Below are 20,330 nucleotides of genomic sequence, written 5' to 3'. Positions count from 1 at the left end.
CAAAGAGGCATTTGGAGAAGAAGGGCTATTTCCAGCAAAAGTTATTCATTCTCTGCTGGTGGTGGGTAGTTGGCTGTGCCTGTAGAAGAATTGATGTTCTTTGGGGTTTTTTTGGTTTGTTTGTGAACATGACGTACATCAGCACACGAAATTAATTGTTGAGGAAAATACGTTGTGCACTTAGTCATCTACAGGAATTTGATTTCTTTAATGCAATGATATAAGAGAATGAGAATGAACTGCTTTAAAGCTAATAAAGATCATTTGTATTACTCAGAATAATTTAGGTAAGTGATGAGAAAGGGGAGGGAAATTAGCATTGCTGTGCAGTTTGCTTACTGTGTAATTCTTAATCAGGAATGTCACAACATCCCTTGATATCATCTTATCACAAAGGTCTCTTCATAGTAGGCAATGTATGCTGCTGACTGCAGTTTACAGAAACAGAAGAAAGAATAACTCATCTGCAGAGTGGGAACAACTGTGAACCTGTCATAAATTAGAATTTATTAGGGTATTTTGCATCACTCAGCCACAGTTTGAGCTGGTGAGGTCTGTGTGCATTTTAAATCTTGTTTAAGCTCTGCTTGGGTGAGCTCTGGAATGGGACTTAAATGGTAAGATGGCAGCGTGCTGCTCCCTGGAGTAGAACTTAATGTCCCCATTTGAGGTGTAGTAGGAGCCAGAAGAGTGAGCAGGGAGTTGGTTCCTGATAACCCTTGGGTGCTGAATGGGCTCTGCCTTTCCTGTGCTTGGGGACGTGCCGAGGCAGCTCATGCTCCTGACCTGTCCTGTGTGCAATACCACAAAGGTGTTTTGTGACCAAAAAAATTCTGAATGAGCTCTAACCTATACTGTGTTTATATATCAGTGTTGCATTGATTGACTTCGGTCATATTAATTTTTAATAATTATCCTGATCTGTTCGGCATTTTTGATCAAATACTGTCCTTTGAAGTGTGCAAAATGCAAATAGGTTTGGTTCCTACTCTGTAAGCGTGTTCTGCGGAACTGCCCTTCAGTGAAAGGATTTATTCTCTGTTTATAAGCCCAGAATATGGATATTCCTTTTCTTTTTACATCCTGTGCAATTCTTCCTCCAAAGGTGAGAAAACTACTTTGTTTTACACCAGAATTCCAAATTGTTTCACTAAAATTGTGTAATGGTTGTAGGTAGGAAGAAAATCAAATTATAGAAGAGCAGAATAGGTGAAATGAATTTTGGAGGGAAAGCAAGTTTGTTATTAACTGTTAAAGAAGATTAAACCAGTTACTGCTTGGCCAAGTCCTGTAACATTACTGAAAAAATGTAAGAGAGTTAGTTGTAGACAAAGTAATGGAAGTGTGAAAAGCAGGTAGCAGAATAAAGAAATCAGGTAAAAGCAGATCCCTCAGTCCTTTGGGCTGGATGATATTCATTGCAAAAATAAATGAGATGAACATTCTGAACAAAAAAAGTTTCTTTTTTTAAATTCCTGTTCTTATGCTGTAGTAAATGCCAGTGGATCCAATGAGGGTATTTCTCAAGTTGCTATTCCATTTTAATAAAGTTACGTGTTCTGGCCCTTCTTGAAAATGAAAACTTCCGGAAGATTGCTTTCAGAAGGAGAAATAGTGTGATGCTAATCTCTGAGGAGGCCAACACTGTTTTGATGGTTATCATCTTGTAAGTCTTGTTATAATCTAAAAACGCAGAAGAACATACAAAGAAAATACAAAGTAAAAGTAGATAAACAGATGTGAATTGAGAAGGCTCATGAAAAATACACAATGTGTATGAAGCAGAACGTGATTATTTAAGAAGTGTAGTGGATTTATGCACATACCTTTCACAGAATTGATGCCTTGGGAAGGCTGACCTGGAACAGAGGCTGGGCAGAGTTACAGAATAAAGCAGGGATTTATTCAAAGCATCTCCTCCATGGATGCACCTTGGGCAGCACCAGAGCCCAGCCAGGGCTGCACCCAAGATGAACCAAAATGGCCCCAAAATGCACGGCCGGGCACGGGCTCTGTCCCTGGGATCAGCTCTGCTCCATTTGCCCCTTGCAGTTCATTGTCCCATTCCAGCTTTAGCCCTGCAGTCCCACCCTGCTTGTTTTTCTCTCTCCAGCCCACGGGGTTTGTGCTCCTGGGCTGAGATTTGGGTCATTTGTCCTTGGTGCCCAGCTGGAGCAGGAATTGTTTCGTCTCCCTGCTCTGTGCTCACCATCCCCTAATACAAAGTTCAGACCCACACACCAAAGCAGCACAGAATGTGAAAAATATGAAAGCTAAACCTGAGGCATCATAACTATTTCATGTGTGGCTTTTCTTTACTTTCAGCCGAAGGGATGGAGTGAAATGATCTGCCTGGTACAAGCTTTTGCAGGCTAGCAGGAGCAGATGAAGTAATGTGCCATCCCTTTCCATCTGCAGGGAGCTGAAGTGTGAACGCTGGGAGCAGTCCAGGAGCCACTGCTGGCCCGTGGCATTCCTTTTATCCCGAGTTCTGTGCAGATAGTCCTCTCCCCTCCTTCCAAGGAATTAGCACAGACAATGGGTTTGTTTCACAGTAACAAAGCTGGTGATCAAACTGGCTTTGACACTCAACATAGGTTTTATTACACTCGCAAGCCAGAGTTGTTGTATCTGGTTAGTAAGCTTGTATTTTTACAAAGATAATCGTTTTATACTGCATGATTTCCAAACTATTAGAAGGATTTAATGTATGCTGAAGCCTCTACCAAGCTGTTTTGATAAGCAGTCTTATTTTTTGTTTAGCAAGGTCTTACGGGCGATCTTTAGTCCCTCAGGGAAGAGCTCATAAAAGTCTTAAAAGTGCTTTTGCAGAGCTTTATTTATTATTTTTAAGCATGAAGATTACTAGCACGAAGATAACAAGGCTCTTGTAGTACAACATGTTCTTTGTTTTTGCAGGTTATTGCTAACATATTAGGAGTTCTCAGAATGCCAGTTTTGTTTGTTAAGTGTTTTGAGAGCAAATAGATGTAATCCTGTATTGCGTTATTTTCTTGAAATGACTTTAGCCAGAGAAAGAGGCAGTAGGAGAGATCTGGTCTGAGTAAGGGTGTCAGGAATCATGTCACTAACCACATTTACTCATTGAAAGGTAGTTCTTACAATTCTACTGTACTTATTATCTAAAGATTTGCAAATTACTTTTATAAATGGGGAGCACTTCATTGCTAGAAATGGGCTGAAGAGGTGGGCTAAAACTAAAACCAAAGTATAGACCACAGAAGAAAATAATTTAAAAAGCCCATGCTTGGCATTCAATATAAAAAAGTTCTAAAATTTCACTCACAAGATTTTCTCATATATTTTTACTACAAACAGATCCACAGTTTGTGTATAATTCTTTGATTGTTAATAAATCAGGTAGAAAGTATGGGATAAGCAGTAAGAAATACTGAACTCGTGCTGTATGTTTGGGGATGGGCTGGAATGCAGAACAGCCAGGGGAGAAATGTTTGTTTTAAGGCATCAGTTATCAGATTGTGCACTGTGCTGGAGATAGGCTGATAATGGTCTGGTCTGGTGAAGAGGCACTCGGAGTCACCCGTTCCATCTCTTTATTTTCAGACACTTAAAATGAAGTCAGTGAGAATTAACTGAATATACATATTATTGTGCATTTCCAGAAATCCCACTAGGCACCTCCTTCTATCTGTAGATACTTAAATCCCTGAAAAATCTGTTCCTATGCTCTCTAAATCTCAGAGGATAAAGTTAGAAATCAGTGCAAAAACGGATTATAAGTTATTCCTTTTGTGTCAATGTGACCAAACAGTTTCTTGCAGCTCATCTCTAAACCCTGTAAACGTTTGAGATTTTCTCTTGCTCGTGCAGTTGTGGCAGCAGTCTGAGCATTGTGGTGTTTGGAGAAAATCAAGGTGCGTTTCAGTGTTGCTGTCAGATATTGTGGGGTGGCACTTGATATATGAGAGAATTCCCAATTTCTGGTTCCGGGTGATTGGGCTGTGGTGCCCCACGGAGTAATGCACGAGTAATATAAGGGCTGAGTATTTATGGCATCCATAAAAATGAAAACACAACCGCTGTGGGGCTTTTAGCCAATGATCTCTGGGCTTTTTATATCAATTATATAAAATGCCTCAAGCTGCAGGAGCTATTCATTAATATCTCAGTTTACATATGGAGGAAAAAGGTAAAAGAAAGCAAAGTGTCTGATGTAGCAGTCCCTATGGTTGTCTTTTTGGGCTTTGGACCATTTTCAGCCAGGTTCATGGGCACCAAGCACTGGAAATACCTGTTAGTCTTTCCACTGAAAATACCTGTTAGTCTTCCCACTGAGCCCTCTGCCAGTGTATCTTCTGCTTCATCAAGAAGAGGTTGTTAATTAGATGCAGCACTTCATGTCAAATAAATACAGACTGAAGGACAAGAGCTAGTAATGATTGCTAAAAATAAGTAATATTCCATTGCAGAGTGAAATTTTAACATTTTAGAGGGAGCACAAGATGTCATCAGGGTTGTGTAAGTCTTGGTGGTACCTCCAAGATATGGATCATGGAGTTCCAAATACGTTGTGTCAGTAAAGCTAAAACTGTATTTGACTTGAACGTGTTTCTCTAGATGGCAGTAGCATGGTCACAGTAAAAAGAAAACAAAAAGTGCATCTCTGTTCATTGTGTTTAGTTCACCTAATCCAGGTAAAAGTTCTCTGCCACTATTGCCTCTTCAGCTGACTCTTGTGATCCATTCCCTTCCTTCCTCACTCTCTGTTGTGTTTGATTTCCTTGACATCATTAAAACCACAGTGCTAGGGTAAGAAATAATCAGAATAAGGACAGTGGTTGCTTATGGTGTCCTCCCCTGTTTCCTTTTCAATCTCCTTGGGATCATTCCTGTGCACCACTGATGAACAACTTTACTGCGTGTGGGAGACTTACAGACCAAAGACTATTTAAATAAAGATGGAAGGAAGGAAATTCCTACATGTGAAGGGCACAGTGTCCCCTGGGAAGCCTGATGGATTATGGGTTTGTTTCACCTTCCTGGAGGTGCCAGGTTGATATATATACATAAGTATATATAAATACAGCCCCCATAAGCCAGGGAGTGTGGTGATCGCTGCTCTGCAGCTCCTGTGACGCAGCATCTAGAATGGGACAGTTCTCCACTTAAGTGATTTAAAAATATAATTCCCATTGAAAGACGATGGCACTCAAGCTCTTGAAGTAAGTTATTTACATTATATGAGGCAAAGATTGTAAATGAAAGGTTAAGCAAAAACTGAAGATTTGCTTTGTGAAGATTGTGTGTCTGTTTTGTTTCTTTTAAACATTAACAAATACTGGAAATGTCAGGTCGAGTTTTCTTGTAATTGCTGGTGGGTCTCCTGTGGGCAATGGAAGTATTTCTACAGCTTCCAGATTTTCACTTGAAGTAGCTGTGCTGTTGAATCTTACACATAGATACTCATTTCCTAAAATATTGTTGGGGAAAGTAAATTTTGAAAAATAGGAAACGGTACTGAATTGCTGGAGAATCATTTGTCTTCAGAAGAGTGAAGTATTCTGTTTTCTGATTATCTCTTATGTCATACTGTTATCAGCTTCCTGGTCACTATGGAGACTATAAAATAGATAGGCCTACATGTCTAATGTAGAAAGCAGAGAAAAAAACCCTGCCTTTCGTCTTCTTTACACATTCTCAAAGAGTGAAACATGGGCAAAATTCCAGCTTTGAAAAAAAGAACCTTTTTGGTTGCTTTTAGGATCACAGGCTTCTTAAAATCAGACAATATCTGTGCTTGTTTTAAAGGCACAAGTATTTTATTCCAGGTGTTTTTGGCTGCAAAACCAGCAGCTTGATTCTCATGATATATATTTTTTTTTTCCCTGCAGATGCAGACTTCATGCATACCATATGGTGGTAATTAACAGTTTCAGACTTAGTTCTCAGTTTTCTTCTGCTTCGATTCTTGGTTGGTTTGGGACAAAATTTTAATGTCACAGAAGCAGAGTGTCTGAGTTTAATTGCAGACAGAAATAATGTGCATCTCTAGATGAGGAAGGAGAAGATGAGACCTATTTAGAGCACTAAGAGATATTTTGGAGATCTCACCGAGTACAACCTGTTTCTTTTCATTAAGCCTTTAAATGTTCCTCTGCAGAACTGAAATATGCCTCCCTTGGACCCTGGAAACAGAGGGAGACAATTTGAGAGATACAGCTGGAATGAAGAATTTCTTTTAACAGCACAATGTTTGCACTTTTTATGAGAGCAAGGGTAACATTGTGTAATCTTTAAAAAAGATATTGCTCGGTGAGGACAAGTCCATTGTCCAGTGACATGACTTTTCCTGTCAATCACAAAGGTGACAAGGGGGCTAGATTAAGTAAAGCTTGCCCAAGATTAACAAAGGAAGATTATTGACCTCATCCCGAAAGGGCAGAAGCCTGTTTTATCATTAAACCTTGGAAGAGGTATTTCCTCCATAGGTGGAAAGCTGTTTGGCAATATCCAGGCACCTTTCTTGCGAGTGAGCGGGTGTTCCTGTGGATTCTAGCTTGGAGCAGAAGGCACGGGACGGGGCTGCTCCCTTCTGTGCTGGGAGGGAGAGAAGGGGCTGCAGTGTTGGCTCCGGCAGGATCTGTGCTCTGCCTGTCGGGAGGGGAATTGAGGAGCAGCGGCCTCAGGTGTCTGGTGAGTACCATCCCAGCTCAGGAGATGCGGGCCAGCTCCATCAGCAGAGAGTTGGCAGTGCGGGTGAGCACAGAGCCCCGTGCACCTGCAGCTGCTCCTGCACAGAGCTGCCACCAGGATTAGCGGTGCCAGAGGCTGCAGTGTAATCAAACTTGAGCAGGTGAGATGGTTCTGCAGCTGGGAGAGGCTCTTCTCCAGGAATGGTGTTTGTCCTCTGCTCTGCTGGCTCTGGGATGGGTCCTGTGTGTGGCTCGATGGATTTAATTGTACCATGTCACCATTAGATATTGATGTTTCTTAATTCCACTTTGCAGTGCTGTTGCTGTTCTCTCAGTGGAACTGGGGAAAGTCATGTCAATTTGTCCTTTTAAAAAAACAACCTGCTAAATCTCTCTTGTTGGGAGGGAACTTCTTCTCAGGGGATTGATTTTAAACTGTTGCTGACGTGTCTTTCTTGCCATTGAGAATTTCTCTGAGTGTTTTCAGGGGGACAGTTAAACTTCTGTTTAACTTGACAGTTAAACTTGATACAGTATTTGTTAACGTTTGAAAGAAACAAAACAGACACAATATTCACAGAGCAAGAACAATCTTAAATTTTTGTTTACCCTTCCATTTACAATCTTTGCCTCATATAATGCAAAATCAGAGGATTTTCTTTACTCAGTTTTTTTGGCTTTATGCAGCCATTGACACGAGCAGGTTTTATGTGGTGGAAGTGTCCTTTATTTTTACATGCTAGTAGTAAAAATCCAGACCCACTGAGAGCTTTTTCACGTCTCCAAGTAATGACATAGGAAAGAACAAAATAAAAGAGAGGGACATGAAGTGAAAGCGAGGTAACTGATGTACACTTCATGTTGTTGTTGTGAATGGCAGAATGAAAGGATGCTTGTGGGGCAGCAGGCTCTGGAGCTGTGTGCTGCAGGATTCCTGCTGAAGTGTCCTGAGCAGCAGGAGCTGGGCTGAGCTCTCCTCCACAGCACAGAGCAGAGGATTCCTCTTGGGTTGCGAATCACGCGTTGGGGGTGTGATGGCCACAGATCTTTCTGAATGAATAATTCACTGGTGTACTGTCATGTAGCCCACTGAGATGTGGTTGCAGCTGTTCCCCTACTGTATATGTGTTTTGATTGAGGCTTAAATCCCACAAGTGTATAAATAGCCTTGTATGTGATATGCAAACACTGCATACGTGCGCACCTCACCAAGAGCGCCAAAGAAACTTTTTGCAGGGGATGGTTTCTTGATTGTATATTTCAGTATTTAATTTACCTTTTAAAAAAATCTTGTAGAACACTTCCCTTTCTTTTCCTAGCCAGCTATGAAGTCTTTCTAACTGTGGTATTATAAATGCTTTTAACCAACATTGTAGTAGGAGAGTATCTGTGTTATTAATGAATTTATCATTCCATGACCTTTATCGTATGAGAGATTACTTGTGCCTGTTCTACAGGTAGGAAACTGAAATGCAGGGGGAAAAAAGTTTTTATTTTCTATGGTTCCACAGTGCACTTGAAAGAACTAGGAATTGAGTATTCAGAGTCCTTCGTGGTGCTTTGTTCACAGACTACTGCATTGTCCCCCTCACAATTCCTTTTCCCAGAAAGCAAGGCAGAGTTTTAAAAATACTTGTGAGCTTCATTTGAAAGCCAAGCAGTTTGTGCTTCTGAAACCCATCTTCTATTACTTTACATAATCGTTCAATCCTTGTGTTCTTGTGCTTCTTCTCTTATAACAAACTGGTTTGGTATGACAATATACTTGTAGATACAAAGCCCCACTTGCATATTTGTACCTCAAACGTGCATGGAAACTGCAGTGGTGATTCCTGAGGTTTAGGCAGCTTTTACAAATACTTTGTGTATTTGTAAAATACACAAAGTATTTGTAATAAACAATGTGCGACACACACAAACAGGAGTGAAAGTCTTTGGGACCTGCTTTGGATTAAAACAAGAAATTTGTTCCTGGTAAAATGAAGAAACACACTGTTCTACACACATGACTGGTGGCATAGGTAGATTTAAGAACTGTAACTAAGGATGATGATATTTGGCTTATCTGTCTCAAAGTGTGAATAAGAAAGCAGCTTTCAAGATATTTCCTCTTTTAGCCTCTCGTGTGTAGGAAAACCAATTGCTACTTGGTGATAATGGTTTTGAATTTTGGCTAAAGTCTGAAATGATGCTGAAGTTAACAGTTTTGCTTGTTTAGATTGGTGTTAAAAAATCAGTTTACTCAAGTCTATAGGTGAAAAAAACTGAATTTGGTTTCAACTAAGTTTTGAAGTCCAGTGTTAGCAAGTAGGAATTTTTCAAGTGCAGAATAAAGATGGAGGGAGTTGGAAGGGGAAAAAAAAAAGGAGCATTTCTGTTGATTTGAGTTGGAAAATTTTTTAGGGCTTGGTCAAAAGCTCAGTGACGTCAGTAGAAAGTCTCTCATTAACATCACTGGGTTTGGTTTTTGGGGCATATGATGGCCCAGATTGTAATCTCAGTTAAATCCGATTCTCTTAGGGAATTTATTCACTACTATAACACGTTCAAGCTGCTCCAAACTGTTTGCATTAAAAGTTTTCTTAACCATAGGTAATCTTTCTGCCACAACAAAGTAGCCTGTGAAAACAAATCTATTTTCTTTGTTGCATGTTTTCCATGTAGCTTTACTCAGATTTCATTAAAATAATTTGTAGCAATTTATGTTCTTTTATAAAAGTGGGGTTTTTTTCTGAAATATTGTGGTTTATTAGCGCAGACATCATAATTACTCAAAAAATATAAAATTATAACAAAAATCATTAAACACAGTGTGTGTGTGTATTTACAGACATGTAACACCTCCATACCCTCTGAATTGAAGTGCAAGAATGAAAACAATTAAAAAATTAAGACTTTTTCAACCAAGTCTGTAACTCTTATAACATGATCATACAGTGGTTTATTTAAAAAGCAATATTAATTTAACAGCTAGAGTACAAAATAAGGTAGTGAAAAAAACCCCTGGGAAATGACATCAAAATAAAAACTACTCATGTTTACAGCATTGTATTTTATGCAGAGTATTACTCTGCTGCTGTCTTTGTCTGGAGATGCTGACCTGAGTTTTTCAGGTACAGATGGCACATAGCAGCAGAGAGAAAAACGGGTTTGGGAGCTGTGTACAGAAGGGTGAGGTACAACAGACATGAAAGCAGGAGGAATTGTGCAGAGAAGGTTGCTTTAAGCTGGAGGAGATGTGGAGGAGAAGGCTCCTGTGTTAATGAAGGCAGGTTTGAAGATGCTGGAGCCAGTTTTGCTTTCCATTAAAATTAATGAGAAGAGCTGTGTGGACTCTCACGTGAGGAGGGCTGTGTGCACGTTCCGGGAAGTCACTGAGTTTTGCCATTGTGCTGCCAGGGAAAGTCGTTAGGACCACCTTTGTGAGAAATACTGAAATACTACCAGAAATGAAGGTTTAAGACAGAAGAGAGTAGAATTAGGAAACAGAAAGCAGTTGCTTCATCCTTTATAGATGGGAGAACTGCTTGAACTGTGAGTAAAAATATGGCATATGGTGAAGGACATTTAATGTTTAGTTGCTATTTTATTTCCTAAAACAACTAGCCAATCAAGGCATTAAGTACTTTATAAAAAGTCAGGAAATTAATGGTCCTTGTAAAAATTGAAGGTTTTTTAGAAAGAGAGCTGTAAAAGAACAAACAATTACAGGTAATCAATACCTTTGTTATTAGGAAACCTATGAGAACAACACTTCTTCTCAATTAGGGAGAAACTGTATTTTATGTTTCTCTCTTGCAAGCTGATCTTTGTTCACTCCAGCCTGTAATCTTGGTTTATGCTTTATGGATAGGCTTTGTTCTGGCAGTTTTTGAAACATTGCTTGCCTTTTTTAAAGGTTTCAACAGAAGAACAAATAGCAATGAACTCCAAGAACAAAGGACCGTTCTTCCTTTCTTTCCGCCGATTTATTTTTTTTCCCCCCCACCATTTCTTCAAGAGAAAAGCAAGGAACGTTTCATCTTGTTGTTTTTTGTTTTTCTCCCCTTTCAGGAAGTTGATGGCAATAAAGTGATGTCTTCGTTTGCCCCGCACAACTCATCTACCTCACCGCTGAAGGCAGAAGAAGGCGGGCGCCAGGGCGGGGAGTCGCTGTCCGGCGCGGCGCTGGGCACCCCCGAGCGCCGCAAGGGCAGCCTGGCCGATGTCGTGGACACCCTCAAGCAGAGGAAAATGGAGGAGCTCATCAAAAACGAGCCAGAAGGTAAGGCCTGGGAAGCTGGCCAAGATTGCCTGTGTTCTTTTCTTTCCTCCAGATCCTTTGGATCGCGTGTACTTTTTTAATCGTGCCGTGTTTCTGCGCTGCTTGCTTTTCCGTGCCAGCGGAATTAAAGATCTTACAGTTCTTGTCTGCATTAGAGGTAAATTTTATTGGTGTCCCATCATAGCTAACGTTTTTAGCTTTGCCCAAAAACAGAGTCTAGTGGTCCTTTTGTTACAGTGGCAAGCTCCTCAGTATGCCTGCAGTAAGCCAATTTTAATCACCTGGAGGCTTTTACACCACTACTCCCCTCTCCCCATGTCTAGCACTAGAAGATGTATTATTTATCGTCAGTGTCAGTGGTTTTCTGAAATTATCTAGTGTGCAGGTCATTGTTTGAAAGGTGAGAAGGTAAACTGGGAGTTAGTGAAAGCTTTGGTGTGGGACACATCGTGGTCTGTTCATGTGTAGTGCAGGTGCTGTACAGGCTGGGAATGCTGGTGTTCTCTGCATTATGTATGGCCAACAACATCATGCAGTGTCCTTTCTGGGTGTCCTTTCTGGAGAATGGGTCTTTTAAGGGTCTCTTTGAGACCTTCTCTCCAGCTGGTGGTCATAGGACTTGTGTGCTGTGGGACTCTGTGGGACTTGTGCTCTGGGACTAAGACCAGAGATGAGGATTTTTATTTTTTGCCTGTTTGGGGCAGAGTCCAGGTCCTGAGTGGAAGATGAGGCTCTCATTGTGCTCTCTGTAGGTACCTCCATGTGTATTTACAGCTCCTTTTTGGGGCACTGAGAGCCAGCTGCGGGAGCATCCTGAGCCTTGTTGCTTAGGGCACAGTGAGGAGACTCTGTTCTCATTTACACTCACCTGTCCTGTTACAGAAATCTGCCCCAAATGTTCAATGGCAGGGCTCTCAGGGCCCACCTCAGTGCTGAAGCATGAACTCACAGCACCTACAGGAAAATTTCAGGACAATTTCCTGCATTCTGGTATGGAAGTAGGGACACAAACACGCTGGCACATCCAGGAGCATGGCAGGATTGTAAATTAGGCTTTTGTTGAGTGGAGCGTGCAGTAAGGGTCTGCTGGGAAACAGATTCTTTGAGCATTTTTTTAATATTACTTACAACATTATTTTTGCATTTAGGTTGAGGTAATGGTCAGTGCCATAGCATACCTTGTGCCTTTGGATGGAAGATTGCAGGGGGAATGGGTGGGAAGGAGAGCAGGCTTTTATCTGCGAGAGGAGAGAACAAGGAGCTCTGGGCAGTGCACAAATACTCTGCTGAGTATGAGGTTGTGCAAGCTGCACAGACTCCATTAAGCAAAGGCCACAGATAGACATGAGAATGGCTACAGAGCTTGTGCATTATCTCAGCTCTGCTAAAATGAAAATATACAGTACAAACAAAAGATCTACGGCTTTGTGAAGAGATTGGGAGGGAGAGGAGGGGGAGCAACTGAATGTTGGGCTTTGCAAATGCGTGCAACAAAAAATCTTTTCTTCCCTCTAGCCATTGTTCTATTGTCTTTCAAAGGCCATTAAATTGAACAGCAGGTTGTGATGAAAATTTCATTAAGCCCTAGTTAAATCATTATGAGGGTGCCATATTCATGTCTCTGCTTACTCCCCATCCAGGAAAAAATGAATAGGAAAGAGTTGAGCTTTTTTTCCCTTTCTCCTTAAAAGCGAACTAACAAAAGTTCAGAAGTTAGAAGAGAATGGGAAATGGGACGTGAAACAAAAGGAGGCCAGAGAGGTGAGGTGGCTAGGAAGAAAATTAGACTTGCATAAGAGCATTGAAAGGTGGTGAGGGACAAATACATCATTTTGACAAGCCTCCCTCCCCCTTCCCTTCAGCCAACACGGTTGTTTTTAGAGTGGCTAATTAAAAAATATATATTTCTGGGTGCAGATGGCTAGACTGTTCTTAGAGGTCCTCTGCAAATATGAGTCTTTTCCCTAAATGAGTTATATACCAAATACAGCACAGTGTCTTCTCTGTCTGAACCCCAGCAGAAAATTATTGTCATGTCTTCTTCATGTAGTGCTAAAGTAAAATTGTCAGTCATCACTGGTTGCTAGTCAGGTAATTAGCATATTAATGAATTTCCCTGTGAATGAGGTGTTACAAGTGGGAATCTTTGATAGTACATGTAGGTAAAACCGCAGCAATTTGTGATAAATGCATATTTCACTAATGATTTTTAGTCTTGCTAGTTTGTAAAGCTTTGTGGGATGAAGATCAAGAATCTTGGTTAAGCTTTGCTGCATTATGTCAACAAGAATAATATAATACTTTATTTCCCTTTGGGAAGAAAGGGAAACATTTGCACCAGTAGTTGAGGTTTAATTAAATCAATTTCCTGTGAATCTTTCAAAGACCAGATACGAGCCGGATTCCCATTTCTCTATGTACTCAGAAGTTTATATATTATTTAACTTGTACAATGGGCTGTGTTTGCTCTCTTTTTATTGTTTGAAATAGTCCTCTGAATTGGTGTGGGAAACATGCTTTTCAAGCATTCTCTCAAATGGCCTGTTTTCCTCAAAATCAGAAAAAAGGGAAGGGCTGCATGGGCAGCTTTAGGTCTCAATTCCAACCTTGTATCAGTCAGGGAAAGGGCTTCTCTTTAAGGACAAGGGAGATATTCCAAATAATTGATTTTTTTGGTTTGACTCTTTCTAGGAAACTTCATTGATACAAGGGAAATGGTTTTCTACAATTGTGTTTTGATACAAGGGAAATGGTTTTCTACAATTGTGTTTGTTAAAAAATAAAAGGGAAAATCAAGTTTTGTCGGTGCAGGACAAGAATTTTTATATTTTAAACAGTGTTCGGAGTGCAGCAGTGTGTAAGCACTTCCCTGTGCTCACACAGGAGCTGCTGAGGGAAGCATCCCTCTGCACATAAATGGTTTTCATGTAGATTTGCTGTGTGTGTACCCTTGGTTAATGTGCCCTGCAGGAGCCCACGCTGCCTGCTCTTCCAAAAGCTCAGCACTGCCTGTTCCTCCTTGGCTATGAGTTTTGGGGGGATTAGGGGGTGTTTTTATAGGGGTTTATACTTAGCTTCAGAGCTCCTTGCTCCTTTTTTCTCCCCCTAATTTTGCCATTTTCCTGCTGCTGGATGGAAGTGTGTGATTGACAATGAGTCATGCTGACACAGAGGCTTGAGTGTTCCAGTGGATCTGAAACTCGCCGAATTTTACTCATTACTAATACAGTGCTCACTTTTCTTCTCTCAAATTCTGTGGAAAATCCTTACATGCAGCTTTAGCATGAGGCCCCCAAAGGCATAAACCTATTACTGAAGTCACACAATGTTATTTTACATGAAACATTTCTGTCCTTTCTAACTCGGGCCTCGGCAGAGGAGTCAGTCCCCTTTCATTGCTGGCGCACAATAATGAAGATAATGGAGTGGGTTTGGAGCATCCTTACGCACTGTGGCAGACCCCCAGCCCCTGCCCCGAGGGTCGTCTGCCAACCATGGGATTCCTTTTGCAGCTAAAATCATTAGGAGAATGAGATACAGGCGTGTTTTTCTTCTGTTTTCTTCAGGCATCAGAGGATGGCAGAGGCTCTCTGTCTGTCTGCTCTCCTCATTTGTAGAAATGAAATGGAAATCTCTTTGAAGTCACTGAGCTTGACACAAGTTTGTGAAAGAAAAGACCAAAGCAACCACTTAGCTTTTCCTTGCACTATTAATGGGATTGGATTGCTGCGTTTTAATTTATGGCCTGTGCTTGTGGAAAATTAAATCTCTGAAATCTCTGTAGCCTTTCCCCTAAACGTATGGCTTGGCTTCTGGATAGCAAAGAGGCAAACAAGTAAATTCCTCCCTATTTTTAGAATAAGCTGGAGTATTCTTTGGCTCTTTACATCTCCTAACTTTTCATTAAGAATCAATTGTCTTTTTCCATGTTGGCAGTTTTAACAGGTTATGTATTTGGTCATCTTTAAAACCTTCAGAGTGGGTTTTCTGAGGGCAGACCTGTGCTGTTGTATGGGATTTGCAGGAATTCTGTGTAAAGAAATACCATATGAACACCTACCTGATGAGCATGTGAGGGTGCAGTCATTCATCTGCATGGCTCTTTCCTCCTCGGTCAGGACCTCTGAAACTCAATTCAGTTGGGCTGTTCAGGCGAATACTTTGAATTTTCCATAAAAACACGTACACAGATGTACACATGTGTATACATGCACACATACAATATATATAATGTATTATATGTATTTAGACATAAATATATATGAACACAAACAGACAAATTATTTATTTATTGTGTTTCATATTTTTCCTGCTCGAAAATTTTGATCTTAGTCTTTAGGTCTTCATAGGGGGAGCAATAATGTCAGCTGTTTGGTAAGAAGGGAATATGTGTGTTTGCAGAGCTTCAGCAGGCAGTGTGGGTACCAGAGCCTCATCTATTATAGTAGGCAGCAGTACTGTAAGTAATTACTTCATGTGAAAAAAGGGATGAGGAGAGCCTCTTGGGCATGATTTTTGTCTTCTGAACGTCCCCCAAAGGCTGTTTGTATTTGATGTTTAAGTTTACATGATAAATCACAGCACCTGTTAATGTGGTAATTTAAATGACTGTTGTTTAAGCAGCTCTGTAATCTGTAAAAGCGAGCCATGCTGAATTCAGGCTCTCTGGCTGGGGTATCTCCTAACATTATCAAACTTTTAATGAGCAAATCTTGTAAAAAAATCAAGATGTCTCCCTCTTTTTGAGCCACAGATTCCAAAGCAGGCCATTCATGGGCAGGAGAAGGGTGGCCTTTGAAATGCAGACTCCTGTTTTTAAATCACATCTGATGAGAAGGGAGGAAATCAAGTGCACAGATTCGGGGAAGGCCCAAGGATACTGTAATTGGCTGAGGTTTAAAGTTCTTTTATTTGGTTCCTGGCTGCCCCTTTGACAGAGTGCGTGCTGGAGAGGCTTTGTACAGCTTTTCCACTGAAGGACAGACAAGGGTACTTTGCAGCTGAGTACTTTCAAGTTTGGCTGGTGCGCTGCTGCTGCTGTGGAAGGATGCTTCAGGTGCCTTGTGGTTCCGTGCTCATCTCTGCAGTCTGTCACCACAAAATGTGCCTTTTCTTGTACAGCATCAAACCTCCCTTGCTTCTCTCAAAGACCCTGCCATATGGAAATATGCCTCCGCATACTGCTGATACAAATAAAAAAATAATTAAAACATTTGAAAGTTTATTTGTGGAGTAGGCCTATGTGGAGAGAAGGCCCTATTAAAGAAGTGTAGCTTAAATTTTTATTAACAAGTGCTTTAACTCTAGAACAGAGGTAGCCTAGTTTGAAGCCGTGCCAGCTCTGACTTGCTTTAAGTGAAGTTTATTCATTTGTTGCCTTCAGTTTTTAAGTGTTTTCCTTCCCAACAGTTTAGCCTGATAGTCATGGTTTGTTTCAATGGATGTTTTCAAAATTTGCTTAGATTCCCTTCCAACTCTCTCTTCTTACAACCTCAAAGGTTTTTAGCTTTTGGATTTTTCTTCTTCCTTTTGATAAAGGCATCTGAGGTGCTGATACAGCATCTTGAATACAGAAGAAAGCATTATGGTCAAGTGAGATAGAGGAAGCTTGTGCTTTTGGAGAGAAGATGCAGCCTTTCTCCCCCTCCCTGGTTCAGAATGAAAGTCTCCTGTGATGAATCTCTACAATTAAAATTTCTCTCTGGGTTATCTTCACTCCATAATACTGAGCAAGCAGGAGCCAAAGCAGAATGCTTTCTCTTTTCACTTCTCATCTTTACCAGCACAACATGCAAGTGGTTCAGCAAGGCAAAAATAATTATTTGGGCTCCTGTCTGCCCTTTATCCCCCAGACTCCTCACCAGCTGTGCTTCATTTCAGTAAGGTTTTTCAAAATTTGCTGTCACTTTTGACCCCACATCATTTTGCTGTGCGTTTCCCCTGTTGTATTAGCCTTTGCCTGTTTATGCACTCTTTTAATTTTTTAAAAATTATTATTATTTTATCTGCATTTCCCCCTCCCCTGTAAAAGCCATTAGCTCTCTGACCCTGGTGTTGGTCCCTGGGTGATTCTGGAGGAGCCTCTGCCCCGTGCAGCCCCAGCTGTAGGTGGGGAGAGTGCCAGCTCCTCGTGCCGCAGCTCGGGGGATGTCACTTGTTCGGCAGTGAAGAGCCAGCCACCTGTTCCTCAGCCCTCTTGTCCCTCATATTAAAGGTTCAAGCCCTTGCTGAATAGTAACATCTTAATCTGGCAGCCTGCACACCATTTAGCTGGAACCTATTTGTCAAGCTAGCAGGATTTGTGGGATTTTTTTCCCCCTTTTCTCTTACCCCTGAGGCGCTTGTCACGACCGTGCATTTTGAAATTAATCAGACCTCCCAGGCTCGTGTGACGGCGTGGTTTAACGTGGAGAAGTGGATATCAAGTGTTTGCCCTAATTAAACAGGCCTGCTTGGGTTTGTTCTAGTGGGCGCTTGGTGTTGTTTTTAATAAGGGCTGCTGACGGAGCAGGCACGGCCGGGCCTGGAGTTGCTGGAGAGCTCACTCCAAAGTTTGCTCAGCACCTGCGCCCTGCAGGCCGCGACCCGGAGGGCTCCCCGTGTTCCTCCCCGGCAGCGCCGAGTGTGGGGAGGGGGAAATTCAGCCAAACGAGGAGCATGTGCGCTGGCTTTGGGAGCTGATTAGGGTGACCCGTCATCCCGTGTGATTAGCTCCAGCTCCCAGCCTGTGCCATCAGCCATTCACAAGGCTGTCTTGTGTCTGCTGTTTACCAGAAGCGAGGGAAAGCCTCTAGTACGGCAAGGAGCAACATTTGCAGCAACTCCCACTTGCTTGTTTAGCTAATGAAGTAGCCTTGTAAAAACACTCCTAAGTTTGGAGCTGCTGCTGAGCTTTATTAGATACGTGTCTGCTTAGCACTGGTATTTTTAAGGTGGTTTGAGGGGTGCCAGCTTTGTGCATCTGTGCACATCTCCTGCATTGTACACAGGCTGCCCTGGGAAGGCAGAATTCCTTTCAGCACCTTCCCTTCTCATGCAGTTTAATTGTACTGTGTTTCTGCATTCCTTCAGGAGAAAGCGTGCTGTATGTGCATGATTTCTATCATGTATCAATTCAAAAAGCGCTCAAAAACCAAATAAAGGAGAGTTGGGGGAATGTATCAATTAAAAAACCAAATAAAGGGGAGTTGGGGGGATGTATCAATTAAAAAACCAAATAAAGGGGAGTTGGGGGGATGTATCAATTCAAAAAGTCCAAAAATTGCTCAAAAACCAAATAAAGGAGAGTTGGGGGGAACTCTCTGCCCTAAGCACCCTGAAACCTGTTATGCAGTAATTAGGACTGATAGCATTTAGCAATTCAACAAGTTAATTTTAGCCAAAAACTAGTGGAAAATTTGGAACGGTCAATGTTTTTAGACAAAATGTTTCTTTGGAAATGATATTTTTTGTTTTTAAATGTTTAAGATGATTAATCTGAAAGAGAAATGAAAACATTTCAATTAGGATTAAATAAAACACTTTGGGTCAGGTGGAAACAGCTTTTCCCCTGACTTGGTTTGGCAGCTGAAATGAAATAATGCAAACTAGTCGAACAAAAAGGAGTTGTAAAACCTGGTGAGGTTTTGGGAGTGTTTTTGAATCTAATGACCTGAGAAGGACAAATGAACAGTTGTTTTACAGTCACTTAAATATATCTGAATGTTGCACACTGTGGTTTTGAGGGCAATCTGTAAAATTAGTCAGAAAAGCTTTCAAAATTCAATTTTCTCCAAACGTAAAAATTTCTGTGCCGTCTGAAGCCTTAAGTCAGCAAAGTTCTGCAGCTCCTAGGGCATTTTCTTTTGGAGCAGATTTTAGAACATACATTAGATGGGCTTGGCCTGTCTTTGCAGCCAAAACCTGAGTCTGTTCTAGAAGACATGGGAATCTGCAGTTGGTAACCCCAAGAATTTTACTTTACTTTCTATAAGAATTCCTGTAGCCAGCACACAGTAAAAAGAAAATCTGTATTTATTTATTTATTTATTTATTTCCATAACAGTAGAAATTGCTGAAGTAAAGCCCAGCGGGTAGGTAGGTAGGATGATACTCCACTGATTTAAAAGTTTATTGTACATCCATGCGCTAACTCACTGCCATCTCTCTCTTCCTCTCCCAGCATTATTGTCCCTATTTTATTTTTAATTTCAAACCCTGGCAGAACCCAAAGGTAAAGAACATATTGACACTGCCAAGCATCTGTCTGGTGCTTGACAGCATCATAGAAACCCTTGCAGTGTTTCCTCCGGGTTGCCATTGGTTATTGAACAACACAGTGCAAACGGTGCAGTGTGGGTGTGCGTGAAAAGGAAAGAAAGGTTGGGCTGGGGGGAAGGAGCCCTGCACGAGTAAATATGTCTTTCATCATATCCTTTGTTTGGGCTGTTTGCTGGGTGCTATTCAGCGCTCAATGGGAGTTGTTTGACGGCTCTGCAAAAGGAGTAGGAAACCTTTTCTTAAACTTTTATTCTCCCGCTTTTGTCTCAGCCCCTGAAGTTCCCTGCTTTTGTTTTTCCTGCCCCATTTTGATGTCACCTGTCTGTTGTTGAGGGGGTTTGGTGGCTGCTGCTTGGCTGATGGGAGGTAAGCTGATACTCACGTCGTGCTCCTGCTTGGGAGCATTCTTGTGCAGGTGAAGTGGGCTTGAGAGAGCTTAGGAGAGATTTGCTGCTCTGGTCTTTGGGGCCACAGAGTCTTTCAAGCTGTATTTATATAAATAAATATATTAAACTGAAAGCTTGAAGGAGCTCTATTGGAGGAGGAAAGAGCTCCAGAGGAGGAGAGTGAGAGGTGAATAGAGAGAAAAATCAGGCTCTGCTTTCTGCTGAAGAATGCCCTGTTAGCACTTGTGTGACTGGGTAAGGCTTTCTGAGATGTTTAGCCTTGATTTAATTCGTATTTAAGATTTCTCCTCCCAGCACATTATATTAATGTCAGTGTAGAATGCATTGCATGGTGTAATTACTGGAGAGAGCAGGAGTTGGGCAAGCAGAGGTAATTGAACACATGGCTGTTTATTACAACTGGACAGTGCTCCTACGCTGGTATTTAGGGCATTAATAGGCACGAATTGATTTGTTGTTTTAAGATGAATTCAATCACTGGTGCTCAGGCCTTTGTTTGCTCAGGCCCAGTTATGCTTTGTTTGTGTTATGTGCCCAAGAGGTTTGCACACCATGGCGTGGCATTACTCATGCAGAGGGCTTGGGAGCACACAGCCATTTACATGAACAAAGGACATTTTTCTTTTTGCCTCTGTTTATCTTCCTCTCCAGTTTTGCTGCCCTCTAATCTGTCTCCATCTCCCTCTCCCTCCTTTCCCACCCCAAACATTTCTAATCAATGCAGAG

General features: G+C 41.4%; 1 protein-coding gene across 1 annotated transcript in view; it reads left to right on the top strand.

Moving 5' to 3' along the window:
• SOX5 (SRY-box transcription factor 5) overlaps nucleotides 1-20,330 on the top strand; it is a 314,234-nt gene that overhangs the window by 100,421 nt on the left and 193,483 nt on the right. The window contains exon 3 of the mRNA XM_058804990.1: nucleotides 10,728-10,938. Coding sequence (XP_058660973.1) covers nucleotides 10,728-10,938 — 211 coding nt within the window. The remainder of the gene's footprint in view (nucleotides 1-10,727; nucleotides 10,939-20,330) is intronic.

Source organism: Ammospiza caudacuta, chromosome 5, assembly GCF_027887145.1.
Source record: "Ammospiza caudacuta isolate bAmmCau1 chromosome 5, bAmmCau1.pri, whole genome shotgun sequence".
NCBI lineage: Eukaryota > Metazoa > Chordata > Aves > Passeriformes > Passerellidae > Ammospiza > Ammospiza caudacuta.
Note: the sequence above shows the minus strand (reverse complement) of the source record. Positions and strands in the feature narration are given on the sequence as shown.